Below are 20,478 nucleotides of genomic sequence, written 5' to 3'. Positions count from 1 at the left end.
AAGACATTGAGGATCAGGAACCTCAATTTGTCGAATAATGTCGATGAAGCTATGATTGGCCAAAATGGCAAGAGGCAGTTCAATCAGAATTGAATTCACTTGCTAAACGTGAGGTTTTTGGACCGGTAATCCAAACGCCTAAAGGTGTAAAACCAGTTGGCCACAAATGGGTTTTTGTGCGGAAAAGGAATGAGAGAAATGAAATTGTGAGATACAAGGCACGCCTTGTTGCACAAGGATTCTCTCAAAGACCCGGTATCGACTATGAAGAAACATACTCACCTGTTATGGATGGCATAACATTTTGATATCTCATCAGTTTAGTTGTACATGAAAATCTTGAAATACATTTGATGGATGTGGTTACAGCTTACCTTTATGGCTCACTTGATAATGAAATCTATATGAAAATTCCCGAAGGATTTAAAATGCCTGAAGCAATTAGTTCAAAGTCTCGAGAGATGTATTCAATCAGATTACAAAGATCATTGTATGGTCTAAAATAATCAGGGCGCATATGGTACAATCGCCTCAGTGAGTACTTGGTAAATGATGGTTATGTAAATGATGTCATTTGTCCATGTGTTTTTTATTAAGAAAACAAAATCAGAGTTTGTTATAATTGTTGTTTATGTTGATGACATAAACCTAATTGGAACTCCAGGAGAGCTCAAAAAGTGTCACGCCCCGAACCATGGCATGGGCGCAACACAGCACTCGGGTCTTGCTTGCATGTGTCCGAGCGAACCTCATGGCTTGCTTGTCAACATGGACATCAAAACAACATAATCTATATTATGAAATTTAAATGAATCATGAAAACGTAATTGCGGAATAAAGTCTTGAAGTAATCTCATAGCATGAAATATCACGAAAAACGTAATACTCTGCAAACATAAAAGCACAATTGACTCCGTGAACTAACATCTGTCTATGAAACCTCTAAAACATGTCTGAATAATAACTTCCAGGACATGGCCCTGGACTACCATAAACTGAATACTAGTGCAGACTCCATGCTGAATCCCGAGAGAAGTGGGGCTCACCAATAAACTGATAACTGATTGTCACAACCCGACTAGGGGCCGCGATGAGCACCCGGTGCTATCCTCACCCGGGCACCCCCCTTGACATGCTTTACATAATATCTAGGTGATCCATAAATCAGTTCATGCATTCTAGTCATCAATCATATTAGTCCCATTGGACGACAATCATCTTGGATAACATCATAGGCATCTATGCCACATCAAATGTACAAGGCCGACGAGGCTAACAAAATGATATACAAAACATAGGCCGACAAGGCCAAACACATCTACCCCCACACACACATGTCTACGAGCCTCTAAGAGTATAACATATCACATTAGCGGGACAGGACCCCGCTATTCCCATAATTATATACACAAAAGAATGAGTACCCAAAAGATATGGCTCCGAAGGAAATGGAGCTCTCTATGTAATCTCTGAATAGGCAGCTATGGATCAAGTCTGTCTCCCTGTGCACCTGCGGACATGACGCAGCGTCCACAAACAAAAGGACGTCAGTACGAAGAATGTACTGAGTATGTAACGCATGAGCAACATCAATAAATAAGCATCATGAACAACATATGAAATAGCATAGGAGGGGGGACAATAACATCATCATCATTACACTTACTTGCCTTTCATAGGGGCTTCCCATTTTTCATACGTATTCGTACACCTACATCATCATCTGTATTCCATAATAGTACTCGTACCATACTCGTGCTCATATTCGTATACATGTCCTTAGTCGTATTCTCATACATAGTCTTATCACATTCATATTCATATTATATACTTAGTCATTTCATATACATAGCATTTTACATAGCATACCCGATCTCATAGGATCGGTGTTTCATACATACTTGGCCAACCAAGGCTCAAGGTTACTCATACCTGGCCCTACCAAGGCTTCAGGGTTATCCGTACCATCTGCAGAGGTGTGCGCGCATTTCGTAATCGTGTACATACTTTATACATATTCATATATATATTCTACCCGGCGTTATAAGCTCGGGGTTTCATTATAGCCCTTCATAGGCACACATATAAGTATAATAGCCTATAGGCACCTTTAGCATCATTATTATCATCCTTATCATTACTATTGTCATCATTATCGTTACTTCTATATTATAGGCCTACTCGTCGTATGAAGTGCGTGGTACAATCGTAGTACATATCAAGGATCGTGAGCTTATGAGCTCGGAATATCAACCAATTGAGAACAACGTACTCATGTAGAGGATTTAAGAGTTTGACCAAGGAACCATGCCTTATGAAAGAAGGGTCGGCCTTACATACCTTTTCGTCGAACTATTCTACACTTGCACGCTTCCTTCCAATGTTAGCGTTTCTACCTTCATTAATATCATAACAATGGTTGTTAGTCATTCACATCATCCACATAATCTAGATTTCTCAATTTGCTTCTAATTCACCCATATTTATGGTCATATCATTCAACTTCGCCCATTCGTCCAAAGTGTCGAGTTCGTGATCTCAATACTATTTATAACACATTCATATCACAACACAACAACATTCGTGACTCAATTCAAACTATTCCTCAAAATGTCACTATTCATCATTCATGACCTAGTTGACCATATTTTCTACAATCCATGCATTTCAACTCTCCAATATCTTAAACATTATATAAATATCATGAATCTTACCTTAGAAGTTGTAGGAACAAGCTTTAGTTGATAATACTCCACTTTGAGCAAAACCCTAGTTTTTCTCCATTTGGATTTCTTGACTTGGATGACCTTTGATGATGTTCTTACTCTTGATTCACTTTGTTTTATGTTGTGGATGACTTATGATCCTTGAAAACTTGGATTATAAATGTAGAGAGATGTTTTAGAGAGAAGTGGTGTAATGTTGAAATGAAATAAAACAAGTGTTGGTCCCTTTATTTAATGACTTGCAAAATCTGAACTGAAGTGCACAGTGGTCGTCCATGGGGGTTTACGGTCCGTATTCCAGTTTACGGACCGTCTTTCGTGGTCGTCTTTAACCATATTCAGAACCAGAAACTTAAGGCTGCAACATGGTGATTTACGACCATGGTTTACGGGCCGTAAATCACTTTACGGTCCGTCCTCCAGGTCGTATTTAGCCATTTCCTCAACTGGCAGAAAGTTAAAGTTTTGCATGCCAATTTACGACCTGCTAGTTTACGTACCGTATACCAATTTACGGTCTGTCCTAGCACTTTACGACCACTAGGCAGTTGCAAATCTGCAACTTCCCATATTTCTTAGACTTCTTATTTTAATCACCCACGTCCATGCACATGCATTGCTCACCTTATATCTCATCTTAACTTACCAACTTTCTCATTTCACATCGGATACCTTTGCAATCTCGCCTAAGGTCATCAAACGTCGTTTCTTGCTCATGGACATCATGCACTCATATTCATCACTAGTTCATTCACTTTCGTACCAACGGAAAAATTTCCGAGGTGTAACACTGATCCTACTGCGCAGGTGTATGCTCCTGAAAATCGGTATCTGCACCGTGAAGTGCAGGCCCCTAGGTAAAAAGGGACGTTAGTACATGGTGAATAGTACTAGTATGTAAAACCTACTGAAATGAAGAACATGGCACAATATAGGTATAGGACATGAACTGAAACTGAATATAACCTGAACATGAGCATGAAGCGTGAGTAAAGTCTGAAAACAGTAAATCAATGGAAATACATGTATATATAACTGCTTGTAACGTGGGGAGTACTATAGTATAACCGACAACATGGTCTGGTACTTGCGTCCTACCAGCAGAACACTCACACCGTGCCAGGGTTATGAGATTTAAGTAATAATAAGCATGTAAGGATCCAAACTGCATAATGAAGGTGTTGCCTCCTTGCTGACAACCCTTATCCTACAGTGGCTACGTAGTTTCAAGCTTTACTGAGCCTTCTTGGCTAACTAAGCAAATCTCAAAACATGTGAATTATCATGATAGCTTGTGAGATCATAGTTTCATGAGATACTTGTCATAGTCTTGCAAACATGTTCTTGATTCATGAATAATAATAAAAAATTAACTTGAAATCATGCTTGTAACTTGCTAGATAAAATCATGAAGCTTCATATAAATATAATGAGAACACATGAGGAAGAATTCATGATTCATGCATTAAGCTAGAATTCATGATTCATACATTAAGCTAGGGTTCCTAATAACCGTAATGGAAAATTAGGAATACAATAACGAATATAGATACAAAATTCATGTTCATAAATACATAAATACGGGCTACCAATATGTTGGGTTTAATGCCCTAGGATTTGAACTTCATGGATATCAAGAAACGGAGTGTGGGGAAGAACGTAGAGATTCCCACACGTGGATAGAAGTTCTACATACCTTAATCGCTCCAAAACTTGAATTAAAGACTTGAGCTTTGAAAAAGATTTCTAAATGAATTCTTGAACCTTGAGATAGGTTAGGAATGATGATTTCTTATTTAGATTACAAGGATATATATTAGAATTGACTTGGAATAATTATAGTAGGCTTACCTTGGTGTTCTTGATGATGAGAGAGGGTAGGAGGTCGTTCTAGGGCTTGAAGGAATGAAAAATAATGATTTGGACTGATATGGACGAATATACACTGTCCTGGAAAATTGAATTTTATGCCCAGCAAAATACTGGCCGTATTTTGAAAGATGGGCCGTATTTTGAAATACGGTCCGTATTCTGTGTGGACTGCACTGCGACTCTTCAGTAAAATGGTCATAACTCTTTGCACAAATGTCCGTTTGACCCCCATAATATACCGTTGGAAAGGTATTTCAAAGCTTTACAACTTTCATCAAGGAAGTTTTCCCAAATTCCAAATATGTTTTGAAATACGGGCCGTACTTCAAAATACAGTCCATATTTAACAATGTAACTTCCAAATGCCAAATTCCAGAATGCTCAGAAATCTTTGGCACGAGTTTACGACTTGAAATATAGCCCGTGTACTGAAATACGGTCACTGTTCATGGGCGTAAACCCCCATCTTACAACTGAAGAGGGAAATTCCAATTCCCACATTCTTTATCTAGTTTTCTAAGTCTAGGATCATGGTCAAAGCTTAGGTTAAAGGTGTGGGGTGTTACAAAAAGGCGATTGAATATTTAAAGAAAGAATTTGAGATGAAAGATCTCGGAAAAACAAAACTTCGTCTTGGTTTGCAGGTTGAACATTTAGCAGACAGGATCTTTATCTTTTTTTTTTTATCTTAGATAAGATTTTATTGGAAAGCTTTGTTCGGCCGAGACAACGATAATATATATAAAATACATGAAAAAATAGGGCTCCAAAAAAGTTGGGGTCCCAAGCGATTGTTTTATTGGCCTTATGGTCGAGTCACCCTTTAATGGGACTGGAGAAGTAGTCAATAAAGCTTACGATCGAACCAGATTGGCTGTTCCGAACGACACCTTTAACAGCTTGGGAAAGGATTGCAATGGATGAAAGGTTGATCTTGTTGCCAGATAGTGGGTTAAATAGAAACACATGACCATCTTTTAGTCGTATGTAAGCAACCCATTCCTGAAAAACTGATCCCAAACAATAGAAATCAGCATCAAGTGGGTCCCTTTCCGCTACCACGTCTATCACATTCCTTTCAGCCGATCTGTAGAATTTGTAAATAGTGCTCTCAGGTGGTAGCATCAACCAAGGAAGCTGCTGCATGGCTTTTCGAGTAGTACTAGAACAAGTCGAAAACAACATTGGCAACGATGAATAGCAATTCTTTGAATGATTTCTATGACAACTATTAGCAACTAAGGTTGAAGACAAGATTGACAAAGATTTGTAATTGCCAATGATTTTTTCAAAACAAAGGGAGACACGCGTACCATCAATGAAGAACTCGCCATGCTAGAATTAATGAGAGATGACGGAATCTTTATCCATCAATCTGCTTATACCGAAAAAGTTTTAAACGATTTTATATGGACAATGCACATCCTTTAAGTACTCCAATGGTTGTTCGCTCACTTGAAGTGAGTAAAGATCCGTTCCGACCTCAGGAAGAAAATGAAGAGCTTGTTGGTCCTGAAGTACCATATCTTAGTGCAATTGGTGCACTTATGTATCTTGCTAACGCTACAAGATCTGACATAGTGTTCTCTGTTAATTTGCTAGCAAGATATAGCTCTTCTCCTACACGAAGACATTGGAACGAAGTTAAGCATATATTGCGATATCTGAAGGGAACTAGCGATATGGGTCTGTTTTATACTAACAAAGGTAGTACAGATCTTGTTGGTTATGCAGATGCAGGTTATTTATCTTATCCACATAAAGCTCGATCTCAAACAAGCTATCTATTTACATGCGGAGGTACTGCTATATCATGGCGATCTACAAAATAGTCCATTGTTGCTACTTCTTCAAATCATGCTGAGATAATCGCTATTCATGAAGCAAGTAGAGAATGTGTATGGTTGAGATCAGTGATACATTTCATCAGAGAAAGATGTGGCTTGAAGTGTGTTACAAAAATACCCACAGTATTACATGAAGATAATGCTGCATGCATAGCTCAATTAAAAGGAGGTTTCATAAAAGGAGATAGAACAAAGCACATTTCACCAAAGTTATTCTTCACACATGATCTCCAGAAGAATAGTGATATTGATGTGCAACAAATCCGTTCAAGTGACAATCCTGCAGATTTGTTCACCAAATCTTTGCTAACTTCAACTCTTGAGAAGATGATATTCAAGATTGGAATGCGAAGACTCCGACATGTGAATCTTGGTCTTCGTCAGGGGGAGTGAAATACGTGTTGTACTCTTTTTTCCTTAACCAAGTTTTGTCCCATTAGGTTTTCTTGGTAAGGTTTTTAATGAGGCAGCTCTCAAAGCGTATTACTAGATATGTGTACTCTTTTTCCTTCATAAGGATATTTTTTTCCCACGAGATTTTTCCTAATAAGGTTTTAACGAGGCACATCATCAAATTAATGGACATCCAAGGGGGAGTGTTGTAAGTTGTATGTAGTTTGATGCCCACCAAATACTTGGAGAGTGTTGTAAGTTGGATGTAGTTTGATGCCCACCAAATACTTGGGCACCAAGTGTTGGTGGCCACCAAGTTGTCCCTCATGGCACCAAGTTCACTTATTTCCTCCTATAAATAGGAGTGTGTTTTCTTGTATTAAGGACATCAAAAAAACAAGAAGTGAAATATAAAATTTCCCCCCTTTCTCTAAAGTTTTTCTTCTTTGCAATTATTTAGTTTTATAACATCATCTAATTACTCTACAAATAGTAAGCACCAACTCCGTTATCATCCGGCAGTCAGGATATTTGGCTTTCACCCAGGAGACCCGGGTTCAATTCCGATAATGGAATTTTAACTTTTTCAAGCCTTTTCACAAATACTTTTCTAGCACACCCCCACCCCCACCCCCGAAAAAAAATAAGAAATTCAATATGTGGAGGGAAGAATTACTTTTCTTTTTATGTTGCACCCAAAAAAAAAAAAACAATAAACTGATATATAAAGTAATGACCTTTAAGTGCAAAAATGTTGTGGGATATATAATTCTATTCCCTCTAATAAAAAGTTGATGAAATTTCTGCATATTTTGTTTTATCAAAATTGAAGAACTCTAGCAAATTAAGCATCCTCAGCTTAAAAGGCATCCCATATTCAGGGACCCATTCCATCCTCCACGAAAAGACTAAAATAAGGAGAAATTCAGGGGTGGTGCTTCTAGCATCAGCCAGAGGCAAGAGCTAGAACAACACTTAAAGATCTAAGAATTTGCTCAAGGATTTTAGAACGTCTCAAAATAGGCATTATTTCTTTCTATTCATTCACTCCAAGACTGGTCCTTCTCGAATAATGACTCGTAAAAACCCCTAGAATATGTAGGAACTTTGCATTGAGCTGAGGGAATTCCGCCAAATACTGTACTACCATAAGTTCAAAGAAATGTAGGATCATAAGCCCGATATGAGAAAGATTAGTTTTTTGCAGTACTACCATAAGTTCAAAGAATGCAGGATCATAAGCCCGATATGAGAAAGATTAGTTTTTTGCAAATACCAGCAAGGAAGTAGCATAAAGTGAACCCCATAATATAGTTTGACATGTGAATCAATTAATTAGTAATAATGCCTCCAAAGATAGAAAAAGAGCTCAAAACTTTTCACTAGCTTCTACCAAACAAAAAAAGAGTGTAATAATCATAAAAGACAAGACTCCAACTGGAATTTGGGAAAGTTCTTTTGCTGCATTTTCTTAGTTAGAATATGAAAAAGCTAAATACGTAAAAACAAATTTCGTAATGTTACAGAATCTATGCTTTTCACTTATACGATCAAGATTTGACTTTAAAACACAATCGGTAGGTTGATCACACCTTTACTACACCGAACTGGTTAGTGTAGAGGCAATGGAGAGCATGAAGCACAAAGATTGTACTATAGATGACATTTCATCGTTGTTGGTAGTACAATTCACTAATATGTCGGATTAATGTAATTCCTATTCCTCAATCCTAATGGTCCGTCTCTGGCCTTCTTTAACAGGATCACCTAATTACGTCGTGGCACCCATTGCAAGTTGAGGGATACAATCAAATTTGTTGCTGCATGAATGTATTCTTATGGTGACCAAGAGTGTAGATAACCAATGGAGTTGTCCAAACAACACAGTTCCCGAAGAAGAATAAAGCCAGTTATGGCTACGGTACAACAATGTGGTGAAAAGCACATCTGATTTTCATACCAAAAGTAGTAAAAGAGAACACTTGCGACATGTTCTCTGCTATAATAACAACTTCATTCCAGCATAATGAGGAATTACTAACTTTTGTTCAATACCCGGAGCTGTCAGCAGCCAGACTGCAAACAGATCTGAATCCACATAATCAATAACTATGAATGGCATATGAACTCAATAACAAAGAGTAAACAAAATGCTAGAGTTTGACAAACGTTTAATTTGTCAGAGGGTTGATGGAGCCCCTAAAGATAATCAAATAGTGTTAAACTAGTTGTGGCAATGGCATCAAACATCTATTAGCAGCTGTAGGTATGCGGAGAGTATCAATGAAGAACTCATGCTTTTTCTCAAACTTCCTCTTAGACAATATTCTGATTATTTAAGCAAGTAGGAAACTAAGCAAACGAGAAATTGCAAGGAAATTAAAATTACCCTTAGCTTACATTCCTATGCATTTCCTTTGTTTCCATCTTTGTCTGAGATTTCAGTGCACTAAATGTATACTGTTTCAACAATAATTATTAAGTGAAAGTGCAACAACAAACAGCAAATTAAAGGACACTATAACATCCATCATCACGCCCTACCATTGTATTTGTTGGTGCCCAGGACTCTTTCTACATGGTACGGGCAATTAACTGGGCAACAAGTTATACTATATCATTGATGTACCCTATCACATCATCTTTTAATCTCTTGAACAGCCTGAGAATTGAGATTCATAATATTTCCCCAACCCTCAAATATATAAATGGGGTAGATAACCGAGTCCTCATTACCAGCTAAGTTGAAGAAGTTCAGAATTGACCAGCATCACAAAATAACTAATACTTGGGTGGAACATGTCGACAAGTCCTCTCTCTTAATTTTTTATTTTTTTTTCATGACCTGTTTCAAGGAAAGATTGATGCCACCCTGTGCCAGTTCAAGACAATATCTAACATTTAAATGTCCTGTAACACCATAAACAAAAGCAAGTCCATGACAATAGATGTACAACTTGAATAGTAAAACCATTTTATGAGATAAAGTGTCTGACTAGACCATTTGTATGTCGTGATGATTTTCTTGTTAATCGCACGTAAAGTTTCCCCATCGTAAGTAACATATTGAAAATGATATGACAGTAGAGATGGCAGCAAGAGTCTCACATACTAACCTACTATAGACATCATTCATGAATGCATCTTCCACCTTTCGAGTTCTCGCTGTCTCTCACATCAGCAACTAACAGAATGCAGGAAGAACATATTATTTCTATAGATGAATGACTTATTCTTGGCACCAATGCACCACAGGTGGCCTTGTACTTCTAGGTCGCCTTTCATTCCAGCTGTTTCCCATACAAACTTGAAAAGCCCCAAAGCTCTGCTTAGCTGCTTTACCCCGCTGTGCACCATATTCTGCTCATTGGACGTTAGGGTCTTTCCCATGCACAGACGGAACTTATCCCCGCGACCAATTGCATAAACTCCTCCACAAAGTTCAACTTCAATATCCCAGACGCTGCCATAAAGATAATAAAGAAGAAGTGTGAACACGCATCGTGATGAGTGACCCAATGTCTTACTCAATTTTTTATGCACTAAACTCTCCTGGTGGCGAGTTTCCTTATACCCAATGTTCTTGTCTATGAAAGCATCCCTAATCTGATAAAGCCCCTCTCTCATGACCTCAAGCTTCTTTACCTCCGAAGTTAATTTTGTCTCTTCACACAAGCAATTAATAAGGTCGCTGAACATTTCAAGAACATCTTCCCACTTGTGAGAAGCGGGTGAATCCACGCCTTTTAGGCGCATCCATGAAGTGGATTCAGGGTCATAAGAAGTGGCACTTTCTAAAAACTTTTGACAAGTTGTAGCTATTTGTTGCGCCATCTTAATTTCTTTATTCGGACACCTACAATTTAGAAAATCAATCTCAGATTTCAGTCCACTCAATATCTCCTCGATTGCCCCTGTCCATATGGGGTACTTAGTGACCTGTGCACATATCGATTGCCTGACAAGCTTCCTTTGCTGTGCAGAAACATTCAAGAAGTTTGACACTTTCGTGAGGGAATCAACTGTAATCGGTTCCCTCTCGCTAGCTTTACTGAAAAATACGGGTTGTTCACATTGTACATCAGCTAATGCTTGCACCACATTCTTTTTCATCATTTCTTGCATTGATGGACACCCAATAAAGGTCCTAGCAAGTGATTTAAAAGAAGACACCTTTTGTTCCAAGCTCCCATCATAAACTCTCGAGTGATCGTTAACATTTACTAGCTTTCCATCAACTAAGTCCACATTCTTTAGCAAGTGGCTCAAGTTTGTTAATTTTGAGAAAGCTTTCTCGTACCATTCAGAAGGAAAAGACTCGTCCTCGACTTCTTCGTCTGAGTAGTGATAAAACCGCATTACTCCATTTCTCTTGGCTGTAAAAATCTTAGCTCGAGGTATAAGGTTCCTCACGCTACTCACTCTCATTGTAAGCCGGGGCTAATGGAGCTTCAAAGTATGGGGTTCATCTGACCCAGTACTTTCGATGTGGTGTATAAATTAATGTGTAAAAATTTACTATTTATTGCAATAAATAGTAGATATGAACCATAACTTTTGAGATAAACCTTAAAATTTGAACTCATAAAATTTAAATCTCGGATACGCCTCTAAACTTAAATTTACCATAAAAGATGCAATTGAAACAACTAGCAACTGCTTTGTTAATTGCTTCTAACAATTGAGTCTTCCATTACATCCTTTGCGACATTTCATCAATCAGCTTGTGAGCATCTATTTCTTCACAATCACCACATCAGCTTGCGAAGGCTGAAATCAATTCAACTCTTGAGTAATTAAATTAAAATGGAAAGAGAATAGCATAAGTAGTTTCTATTTCAAAACATGTAAAATTTCAGGACTGATGAAGAACAAGAAGAAAACAAGGAGAGAGAGTAAACATGTAAAACTCTGAGGCTTTAAAAGTTTGGTATAGGAAAAAAGAGTGAGGCGAGTACCACAGCGATAACACAAAGTTAAACCAAACTCTGTTTACAACATAAAAAGGCAGCACTTGCGAGAGCTAGACTTCACGCAGCCACGCACCGAGCAGAAGCGAACTATTCTTTCGCCTGTTACTAAAGATTAGTCTGTGCGTGCTGCATATTCGTTACTCTTCTTAAGAAAAGGTTTAATCAAACTGTTGAAAATATCATTAAATTATCATAAATGACTTATTTATGTCATTCGTTAATAGTTTGGCTCATTTATGTCATCGAATTATAGGAAATGACTCATTTATGTCAGTCATCAATAGTTTGACTCATTTATGCTATTACTCGTTACCAAAATGACTCATCCACGTCATTTTTCATTAACGCCGGTTTTGTAATACAAGATATGACACGTGGCCTCCAATTAAAGGTCTACGTCATTTAATTAAACCAGTCCAATATTAAATATCTAATTAAGAAAAAAATCCGATCCATACACCTGCTTACCCACAATCATAATCTAGTTGAAGGTCACGTGTCATATATGATATTATAAAATCAGCTTTAATGAAATATGACATGGATGAGTCATTTTGGTAACAGACGATGGCATAAATGAGTCAAACTATTGATGAGTGGCATAAATGAGTCATTTCCTATAGTTCGATGGCATAAATAAGTCAAACTATTGATGAGTGTCATAAATGAGTCATTTTCGATAGTTTGATGGCATATTTGAGTCTTTTTCCATTCTTTTTATTACCTTATTACCAAAGCAAATAACCATATGAAATGCAGATAGCGAAAGAGATGAATCCGTTGTTAGGAATCATTAAATCCTATAAATGAACATAGTAGCTAAATAATCTCAATGTGTTACATAAGGCAACTCCTTTACGGGCTCCGTAGCAAGAAATGATGTATTCGCGCAAATTGCTTTGAATAGGTAAATCAATCGATTTCAATGCTATTTTTTTTTTTATGAGTTTAACCAATAGTGGCATAGGCCTATTTTTGGAGGGGAATCTCTTTTCTTTGAGTTACCCCTACAATTCTAGTTTCAACATTTTATAATATCTGTAGATCCTGGTATGTAGAACTTACCAAGTTTCAACATTTTATAATCTCTTTTCTCTGCAAAGGCGACTTGGGGTAGAGTAGGAATTGTTCAATGGTAGTGGAGCTATACTGGATGATGTCCCAGACTGAGAATATTAGTTGTTGCCACTCTTGGAGAAACATGTGAGATCACATTGGTTTTATTTATTGTAGAAATGAAGTAAACATTCCTGAACGTGAGAGTAAAAGATGATTCACGTACTCCCTTCATTCCAATTTGTGCGGCACTTTTGTTTTTCGAGGGTCAATTTGACTAAATTTTGCATTTAAATTGGATTAGATTAACTCGATATTTTAACATTAAAATTTATATATTTAAAAATTAAATAAAAAGTACTATAAATTACAACTTTTCTCATATCATTTTGATGAAAAAATATATCTTAAAATGATGGTCAAAGTTCATACACGTTGAATCTCGAGAAGCGAAAAGTGTCACATAAATTGGAACAAAGAGAGTATTTTTTGTATACTAGTATTTGAAGATGTGCATCTCATATCATATTTGCATAATGTATATTTATCAAATTTATGCATATAATATAAAATCATTTATTGAGATATAAATTAGACATAAAACTATACAAAAGGTAAACATTATTACATATCGTTAATACTGCGAGCCCGCAACTTAAATGATCCAAAAAGTGGTCGAAGGTACCAAAATAACCCATTAAAAAAAGTTACATAACTAACCTTTGCGCACTAATTTAATGCACAATAGGTCTTTAATAAAACTGCCCCAACCCTTTGTTCATTGCCAAAAGTTTTGAAATTCATGTTTTTTCCGTACTTTGACCAAAGATTAGTCGTGTTTTAAAACGCCGGAATATTAATTTTTATATAGAACCTAATATCTTTTTCTGCGAATAATAATATAGGCTCAACACATTAAGTATACCTATACGTTTGGATCGTCATTTTAGGAGTTGTAAAGTGTCCCGAAATAAGTTTTCTTTGTTTAGAAATTTATTATCTTTAGGTTTAAGTGTTTTATTTTATAGGATTTTGATTAATTTAGGACGTCGCACGAGTTATTATTAAACGACAATAAATAATAAGGTAAGTAGTTATCATTAAGAAAATAATACCAAAAAAAAATATAATATTAACATTAAATGTACATTTTATTTATAAATACACAATCTCCATTCCCTAGGTCTCACATGTGGGTGCCTTTAGAATAACCCTGGGCCTAAGGTGAACCCCACCACCCTCGCCATCATCTCCATCCCCCTTCTTCCTCTTAATCTGTACAGCTCTATGGCATGATCATCTTGTGTTCCCTTCCTTGGGGCTTGTTCAAAATATGCTTCCAATGGGAGACGACGGTGGCCGAAATATGAGCTTCAGGAGATGACTCAATCTCAGCAGGAGATGGGTCCACGGGCGCAGAAGAATGAACCTGAAATAACATATAAACAATTTGGTTTAGATTTATTCTAAATTAAACATGGAATAACATATAAACAATTAATTTATACATTATTTTATTGTAAAAAATCAAACCTGTGTGTCGGTGGGCTCCTGAGATGGTTGGTGAGAGGGCTCCTGAGTTGGCTCCTCAGCTGGCTCCGAAGCGGACCCCGGAGCCGGAGATGTAGATGGTGCCGGAGCTGGAGCTGGAACCTAAGAAATGGAAAATTATATAATAATTAATATAAATATTTTAATTTGTTAAACTAATTATTTTAAACACTTACATCTTACACTTACAAGCGGCGAAACGACGGGTCTCAATACGCAAACAAAACATAAAGCAAATTGCTAGAATAGATATGCAGATCGGTGGAGACACAGTACACATAGAGTGGGGAAAGATAATCAACATTTGCCAACTAAAAACAACAAACATATTCCAGGAAAATTCATGAGGGATAATAAAGGATGGATTCACAACAAAACCCAGGTTAATTCCAGACAAGATTTACAGATCTGAAATCAAATGTGGGTCAACTCACCTACAAATCTTGAGCTTCAATTGCAAGACAGAAGACCGATGGATTATGTCTAGCAGATATCGACAGGGTCTAAATCGGAAAGAAAAGAGCACATTTCATCTTGAATCAGCTCAACCAACAACGCAGACACAATCGAGCGGCAAAGAAGAAGCAAATGGAAGAGAAGATGATGTAACACAAAAGAAGTACCTTCAAGTGCAGATGAGGAGGAACAAAGGCAACATCGATCTTTTCAACTGGAAAGATGAAGATCGATACATCTACTATACTTTCCTTTCTGATTTTAGACTGTTCCAATTCTTGCATTTTCCACTTTACTTTCTGTTTGTAAAGACGTTGTTTTTCATTTGCTAATAAAATAGTCAGTGGGGACACAAACCAACTGACCTTAATTTAAAAAAACAAAAAATAAAAACTTACATCTTGGCTCTCAAACATGTCAAAGTCCTCGAATAAGGAGTCGAAGTCCAGCTCTGTGCCACCCTGTAGATCACGAACTGGCCACTCACCCTGTGGATAACGAACTCGCAGATGTGCAGATGATAGCCAGTGTTATACCCCGTTTTAACCGGGTTAAAGTAGAGTACAACATATTGGAGATTCCTATATGCTTTGTTTTAAGGAGTCGCCACCTAATTGATTTTAAGGTGAATTAGGGCACCTAATTATTAACTAAGGTAAAACTAACTAAACCTCCGTTAATAGTCTACTTAATCATGTGATTCTAGGTAAGGGTTCTATATTATCCTAAAGGGAAGGGGTTAGGCATCCTCTAGAATCCGTTAAATACGGTTATCCGGTCAAACTTAATTTAATTAATTAAAATTAAATCTAGTGCTTAATTTTTAAGAAAATAGCTTGTACATCTTACTAAGGTTTTAAAGGGAATATAATAATGCCATTTAAACTAACTTGTAAAAATATAGTAATTTGCATAAAGAAAAAAAAAACTCTAAATGCTTTTAAAAATAAGACTTATAAATGTTGTTAAGACTTTTGAATGAGAATATAGCAAGGGTATTTGAAATAAGACTTGCAAAAAAAAAATGTGATAGATTTGCATGAAAGAAGATTTTAAATACTATTTTAAAAATAAGACTTATAAATGTTGCTAAGGTTTTGAAAAAATATAATAATGCTATTTAAGTAATACTTATAAATGTTGTTAATGCTTTGAATGGAAATATGATAATGTTATTTAAAATGGGATTTGTAGCAGATATAATGATTTGCATAAAGAAAGACTTTAAATACTATTGAAAGCTAATTTGAAAATATAATGGTTTACAAGTAATAGGTTTTTAGAAAATTTGAACTCTGAATAAAATTGTGTTAATATGATGATGCAAAACAAAATCTAGCTTTATTTTATAAATATGATGCAAAGGGACATGAGTTTTATTTCTCTTTTATTAACTCATTAACTTAGCTAAAAATATGCATGATTGATTCGAAACTTGAGAAGTCATTTATAAAACATACTTGGGGTTTTATATTTGCGTATTAATGACATTTAGGAATTTCTAAGATAGCAAGAATAAAAATATGATTCTCTTAACTCAAAATATATAGTCGTGCTATTTTGAAAATCAATTATTCCAATAAAATAAATGTTATATATTATGAATAGTTTTAACATAAATAGAAAGGAATGAAGCTTATGGCAGTAATTATTCATTCCCCTTTAAATTAACTACCCGTTATTTCTAAAACTATCTGTGCTAATGCTCCTATTATTCATCTAAGCTAAGTAGAAAACAAGAGTAAGATGAAGTGTTAGTCAAAACAATACAAGTTAAATGCAATAAAATAAAATAGAGGCGCAAAATATAATTAAATGGGCTCAGCCATTTTGGGCTGCTGTGATCGTGCATGCTATTGGGCTTGCCCAGAAATTTCATTTCTTTCTTTTTGTTTTTTTTTGCTGCTGACAGGGCTGGACGGAGAGAAGTGAGCACGTTGGGCTTTTAGCCCAACACCGAACGCGGAAGGAGACGAGTCTCTCGGACTCGTATGCGGTGGTCATGCATAAAATGAAAGGAAAAGGATTAGGATATAATCAAACGAATAAGATCAAACACATAAGATATACACTCAAAGCAAATTATGTATATGCTATGTATAATTAATGTATATCTCATACATATATATGCACAACCAAACCAACATGCTTGCAATATAATAAACACACCCAAACATGCCCCATAGGAAACATTAGAATGTCAACAGCTTATCCAGATTTGAACAAGTATATATATGAAGTGGTACACTTAGCTGATTCATATGATTATATGAAGTTTATTAGATGCAATTCGTGTGCGTATGAATTTGAGCAAGCACAGATGCAAAACTAGTATCAAGATTTAGCAGTGGTAGCGCATAGACAGAGATTTGGACATTCCTATTTGACAAGATGGGCATCATGTTTTAACCACACACTATTAACGAAAGGATCAATCAAATATCAGCCCATAACTCTTTAAATCATGACTACAGTCTCCATTGAATAAACAAATTGTGCCATTTTTGAATGTGATTTTTACACTAACTGCAACACTTAAACAGAACAAACTCAATAACTAGGCATGGCTTCATACCCAACCGTGATGCTAAGCAAACAAACTTAAATGTTAAATACAGTTTCTTATCAGCTGCCACAGTAAGCAAACAAACTAAAACAACTAAACACAGTTTCTAAAACAGGTATGCATGCTTATCCAAACACACATGTTGACTTTGGCAGACCATATCAATCTCGTTTACTTATTCAAATAACACAAAGGGATGCTAGAAAAATTAATTAAGGCCAGGCTGAAGTCGTGCTTTAAATGATCTAACAAACTAAAACAACTGAACACAGTTTCTAAAACAGGTATGCATGCTTATCCAAACACACATGTTGACTTTGGCAGACCATATCAATCTTGTTTACTTATTCAAATAACACAAAGGGATGCTAGAAAAATTAATTAAGGCCAGGCCGAAGTCGTGCTTTAAATGAGATCATTTAAAATAGGTACTTAGTGAGCAGGAACAAATTCAGGCAGATTCAGGGTTCATAATCAACATTTCAAATCCTATCAAACCTATATTTCTCATTTTTCATAGAAAGCTAAAGCTACAGAACAAACAACACTCAAGAACCGAACCTTGAAAGCATCATTTATAAGCTGAATCTCAAACAAACAAGCAATTTTTAATTTGTTAAGGAAGGGAAAGAGTTTCAGGATGAAGCTCTAAGCAAAATCCAATAGTGATAGCTAACCAATCCTAAGCAGCTAAATATTACCTCCAACTCCAAATCAGACAGAACCCTAGTACTTCATGAGTTAAACTAACTCCTCCCGAGAACTTCTATCCAACTGAATACATACAGAGCACATCATATGCTAACTTGTTCATGTTTATACTATTAAAGTCTAGTACATGACTAATTTATTTATACACACCTAATATGAGTAACACCATCATCAATCGATTCACATAATCAAGCTTACATCCATAAAAGCATCTTAGACTGAATATAACCTCAACATAAAAACATATACCGAATATATATAAACTAAACAGCATGATTTCCGAGATAAACATATAGACACTGTTGACTACTAAGCATGATTAAGACATAGGCATTTTATTTAATCTACCAGCATACTTCACAAACCAACAACTGAATTAACATAATAGTTGCTAAATCATGAAGACAATAAACTAATGCTAACACATAACAACTAAGAAGCCAAAAATGCAAAAGATGAAAACATAAACCGAGGGATTAACGCACCTTCTTCGGGTGCAGCGAAGTGGGTACGGAGTCTCAAATCTACGCTCGAACACTTCGAATCTACCTCGACACAAACCCGAATCCAAACAGATTCCAAGGACAAAATAAACGAAAAGAACGATTTCGATTTCGACTCGATATCAAACCACTGATGCCATTTGAACACTAATTTTTTTTTAAGGATTTAGGCTGCTAAACTTGTATTTTGTAGAGGGGATTCTCGCGATTCGAAAGGGTCTCAGTGCTCGGGGAATTTCATCAAATAAAAAAAATCTTTGTAACAGATTTTTGTGATTCCAAAAAAAAAAAAAAAAAAAAACCCCTCTTCCACTCCTCCATCCCTTTTTTATAGGTTTTTTGGATCCAGAATAAAAAAATAGTGATGAAGGGTACAGAGGGAGAAGAGGAGCGGGCGAACAGACTGTGGTGGGGTGACAGAGAAGTGTGGGGGACAGACTGTGGTGGCGAGGACAGCGGCGTGGGGGGAGCAAGAAAAAGTGGGGTGTCAGAGATCACGTGGGGAGAGACGAGCGGCGCTAGGGTTTTGGGGGGAGAAGAGAGGAAGGGAGGGGGAAGAGGAAAAAGAAAGGGGAGCGAAATGAAGGGAAACCCTAAAAGGGTTTCCCTTATTCTGAAACGGGATGGGCCGGACCCGGTCCATTTGTGGACTGGATCAAATTTTGGACCGGGTATTAAAAGAATGGGCTAGTGAATTAAAACCTGGACTGGTCTAAAAATTGGGATCAAATATGGGCTGGTCAAAAATATTTATCAGTTGATTGGACTTTGATTTGGGATCCGATAAATCAAAAATACGGACTGAGTGCAAGAAATAGTTTGGCTTCTAAATTTAAATAAAAGACCCATTTTAATTAACCATATACTGAGTGCGACAAAATGTTACCTAATACAAAATATGTAATTATTAGGGATCAGGTAATAAAATTATACGATGTTGTAATAGCCGTGCAATAATATTTTAACAATAAATAAACGCTATCATTTAATTGTGCGAAATAAATGCGATGCGTATGCAGAAGGTGTTAAGATGCTGTAACGCAAATTATGATAATACCGGTAATAATAATAATAATAACAAATAATAATAATAACAATAATAATAACAGTAATAATAATAACAACGGTAGTAGTGACGGTAGTAAAGATAATGACAGGATAATGAAATGCCGGTATAAATAAAAGCTAATAATTATAGTAAAAATGCAAATAATTATTTTTTGAAATTGTCAAAATATTGGTAGCGAAAAATAGGTATTTCGGAGGAGAGGTGAGACAAAATTGGGTGTCAACAGCTAGAACATGTGATCTGAAAGTAAATCCGACGCATATAGAGGTATCGACGGTCGCCCTGAAGTCGATGGGATCTCTGAAGTCGATGGAGGCTACTGGGCTGGATCTGGAACTGAAGCATGCTCGTCAGGCTTATCTACTAAACCATTAGCCCCTCTGGCCTCACCCCCTCTGTGACCAGCCCCTCTAGCCTTACCACCTCAGCCGCCAGCCCGTCTGTCCCTACCCTCTCGACCACCACCCCCTCTGTCACCCCCCCCCCCCTTCTTCCACCATCACCTCCCGCTAGGGCCGGGCATAAACACCGCAAATTGAAATATCGGACCGAACCGAATTAATTCGGTTTTTTCATTTTGGTTTTTCGATTTCGGTTCTTTTTTATAACAAATTCGGTGTTTTGGTTCGGTGTTCGGTTCCGGGTCAACGGTTCTTCGGTATTTCGTTTTAACCGAAGTTTTTTTTCTCTCTCTCTCTCTCTTTTTTTTTTTTTTGAAGATTTACTACATGAATACAATTTTTTTTTTGCAACAC

General features: G+C 36.5%; 1 protein-coding gene across 3 annotated transcripts; it reads right to left on the bottom strand.

Annotated features, from left to right (window-relative positions):
- Positions 1-890: 890 nt before the first annotated feature.
- Positions 891-11,972, bottom strand: LOC132636009 (uncharacterized). Of its 3 annotated transcripts, none has more exons than XR_009580908.1 (2): positions 9,955-11,972; positions 891-1,510 (listed from the first exon to the last, which is right to left on the bottom strand). XR_009580908.1 is itself a non-coding variant. In XM_060352641.1 (2 exons), the coding sequence occupies exon 2, from the start codon at positions 11,264-11,266 to the stop codon at positions 10,016-10,018; it is 1,251 nt and encodes a 416-aa protein (XP_060208624.1). In that variant the 5' UTR covers positions 11,267-11,608; positions 11,797-11,972; the 3' UTR covers positions 9,230-10,015. The 3 variants fall into 3 exon arrangements, 1 of the variants encoding a protein (XP_060208624.1); XR_009580906.1 differs by lacking the exon at positions 891-1,510 and adding an exon at positions 8,268-8,926; XM_060352641.1 differs by lacking the exon at positions 891-1,510 and having other exon boundaries at positions 9,230-11,608; positions 11,797-11,972.
- Between the last annotated feature and the right edge of the window lie 8,506 nt (positions 11,973-20,478).

Source organism: Lycium barbarum, chromosome 4 (genome assembly GCF_019175385.1).
Source record: "Lycium barbarum isolate Lr01 chromosome 4, ASM1917538v2, whole genome shotgun sequence".
Taxonomy (NCBI): domain Eukaryota; kingdom Viridiplantae; phylum Streptophyta; class Magnoliopsida; order Solanales; family Solanaceae; genus Lycium; species Lycium barbarum.
The sequence above is the reverse complement of the archived record's forward strand: the minus strand, read 5'-3'. Positions and strand labels throughout refer to the sequence as shown.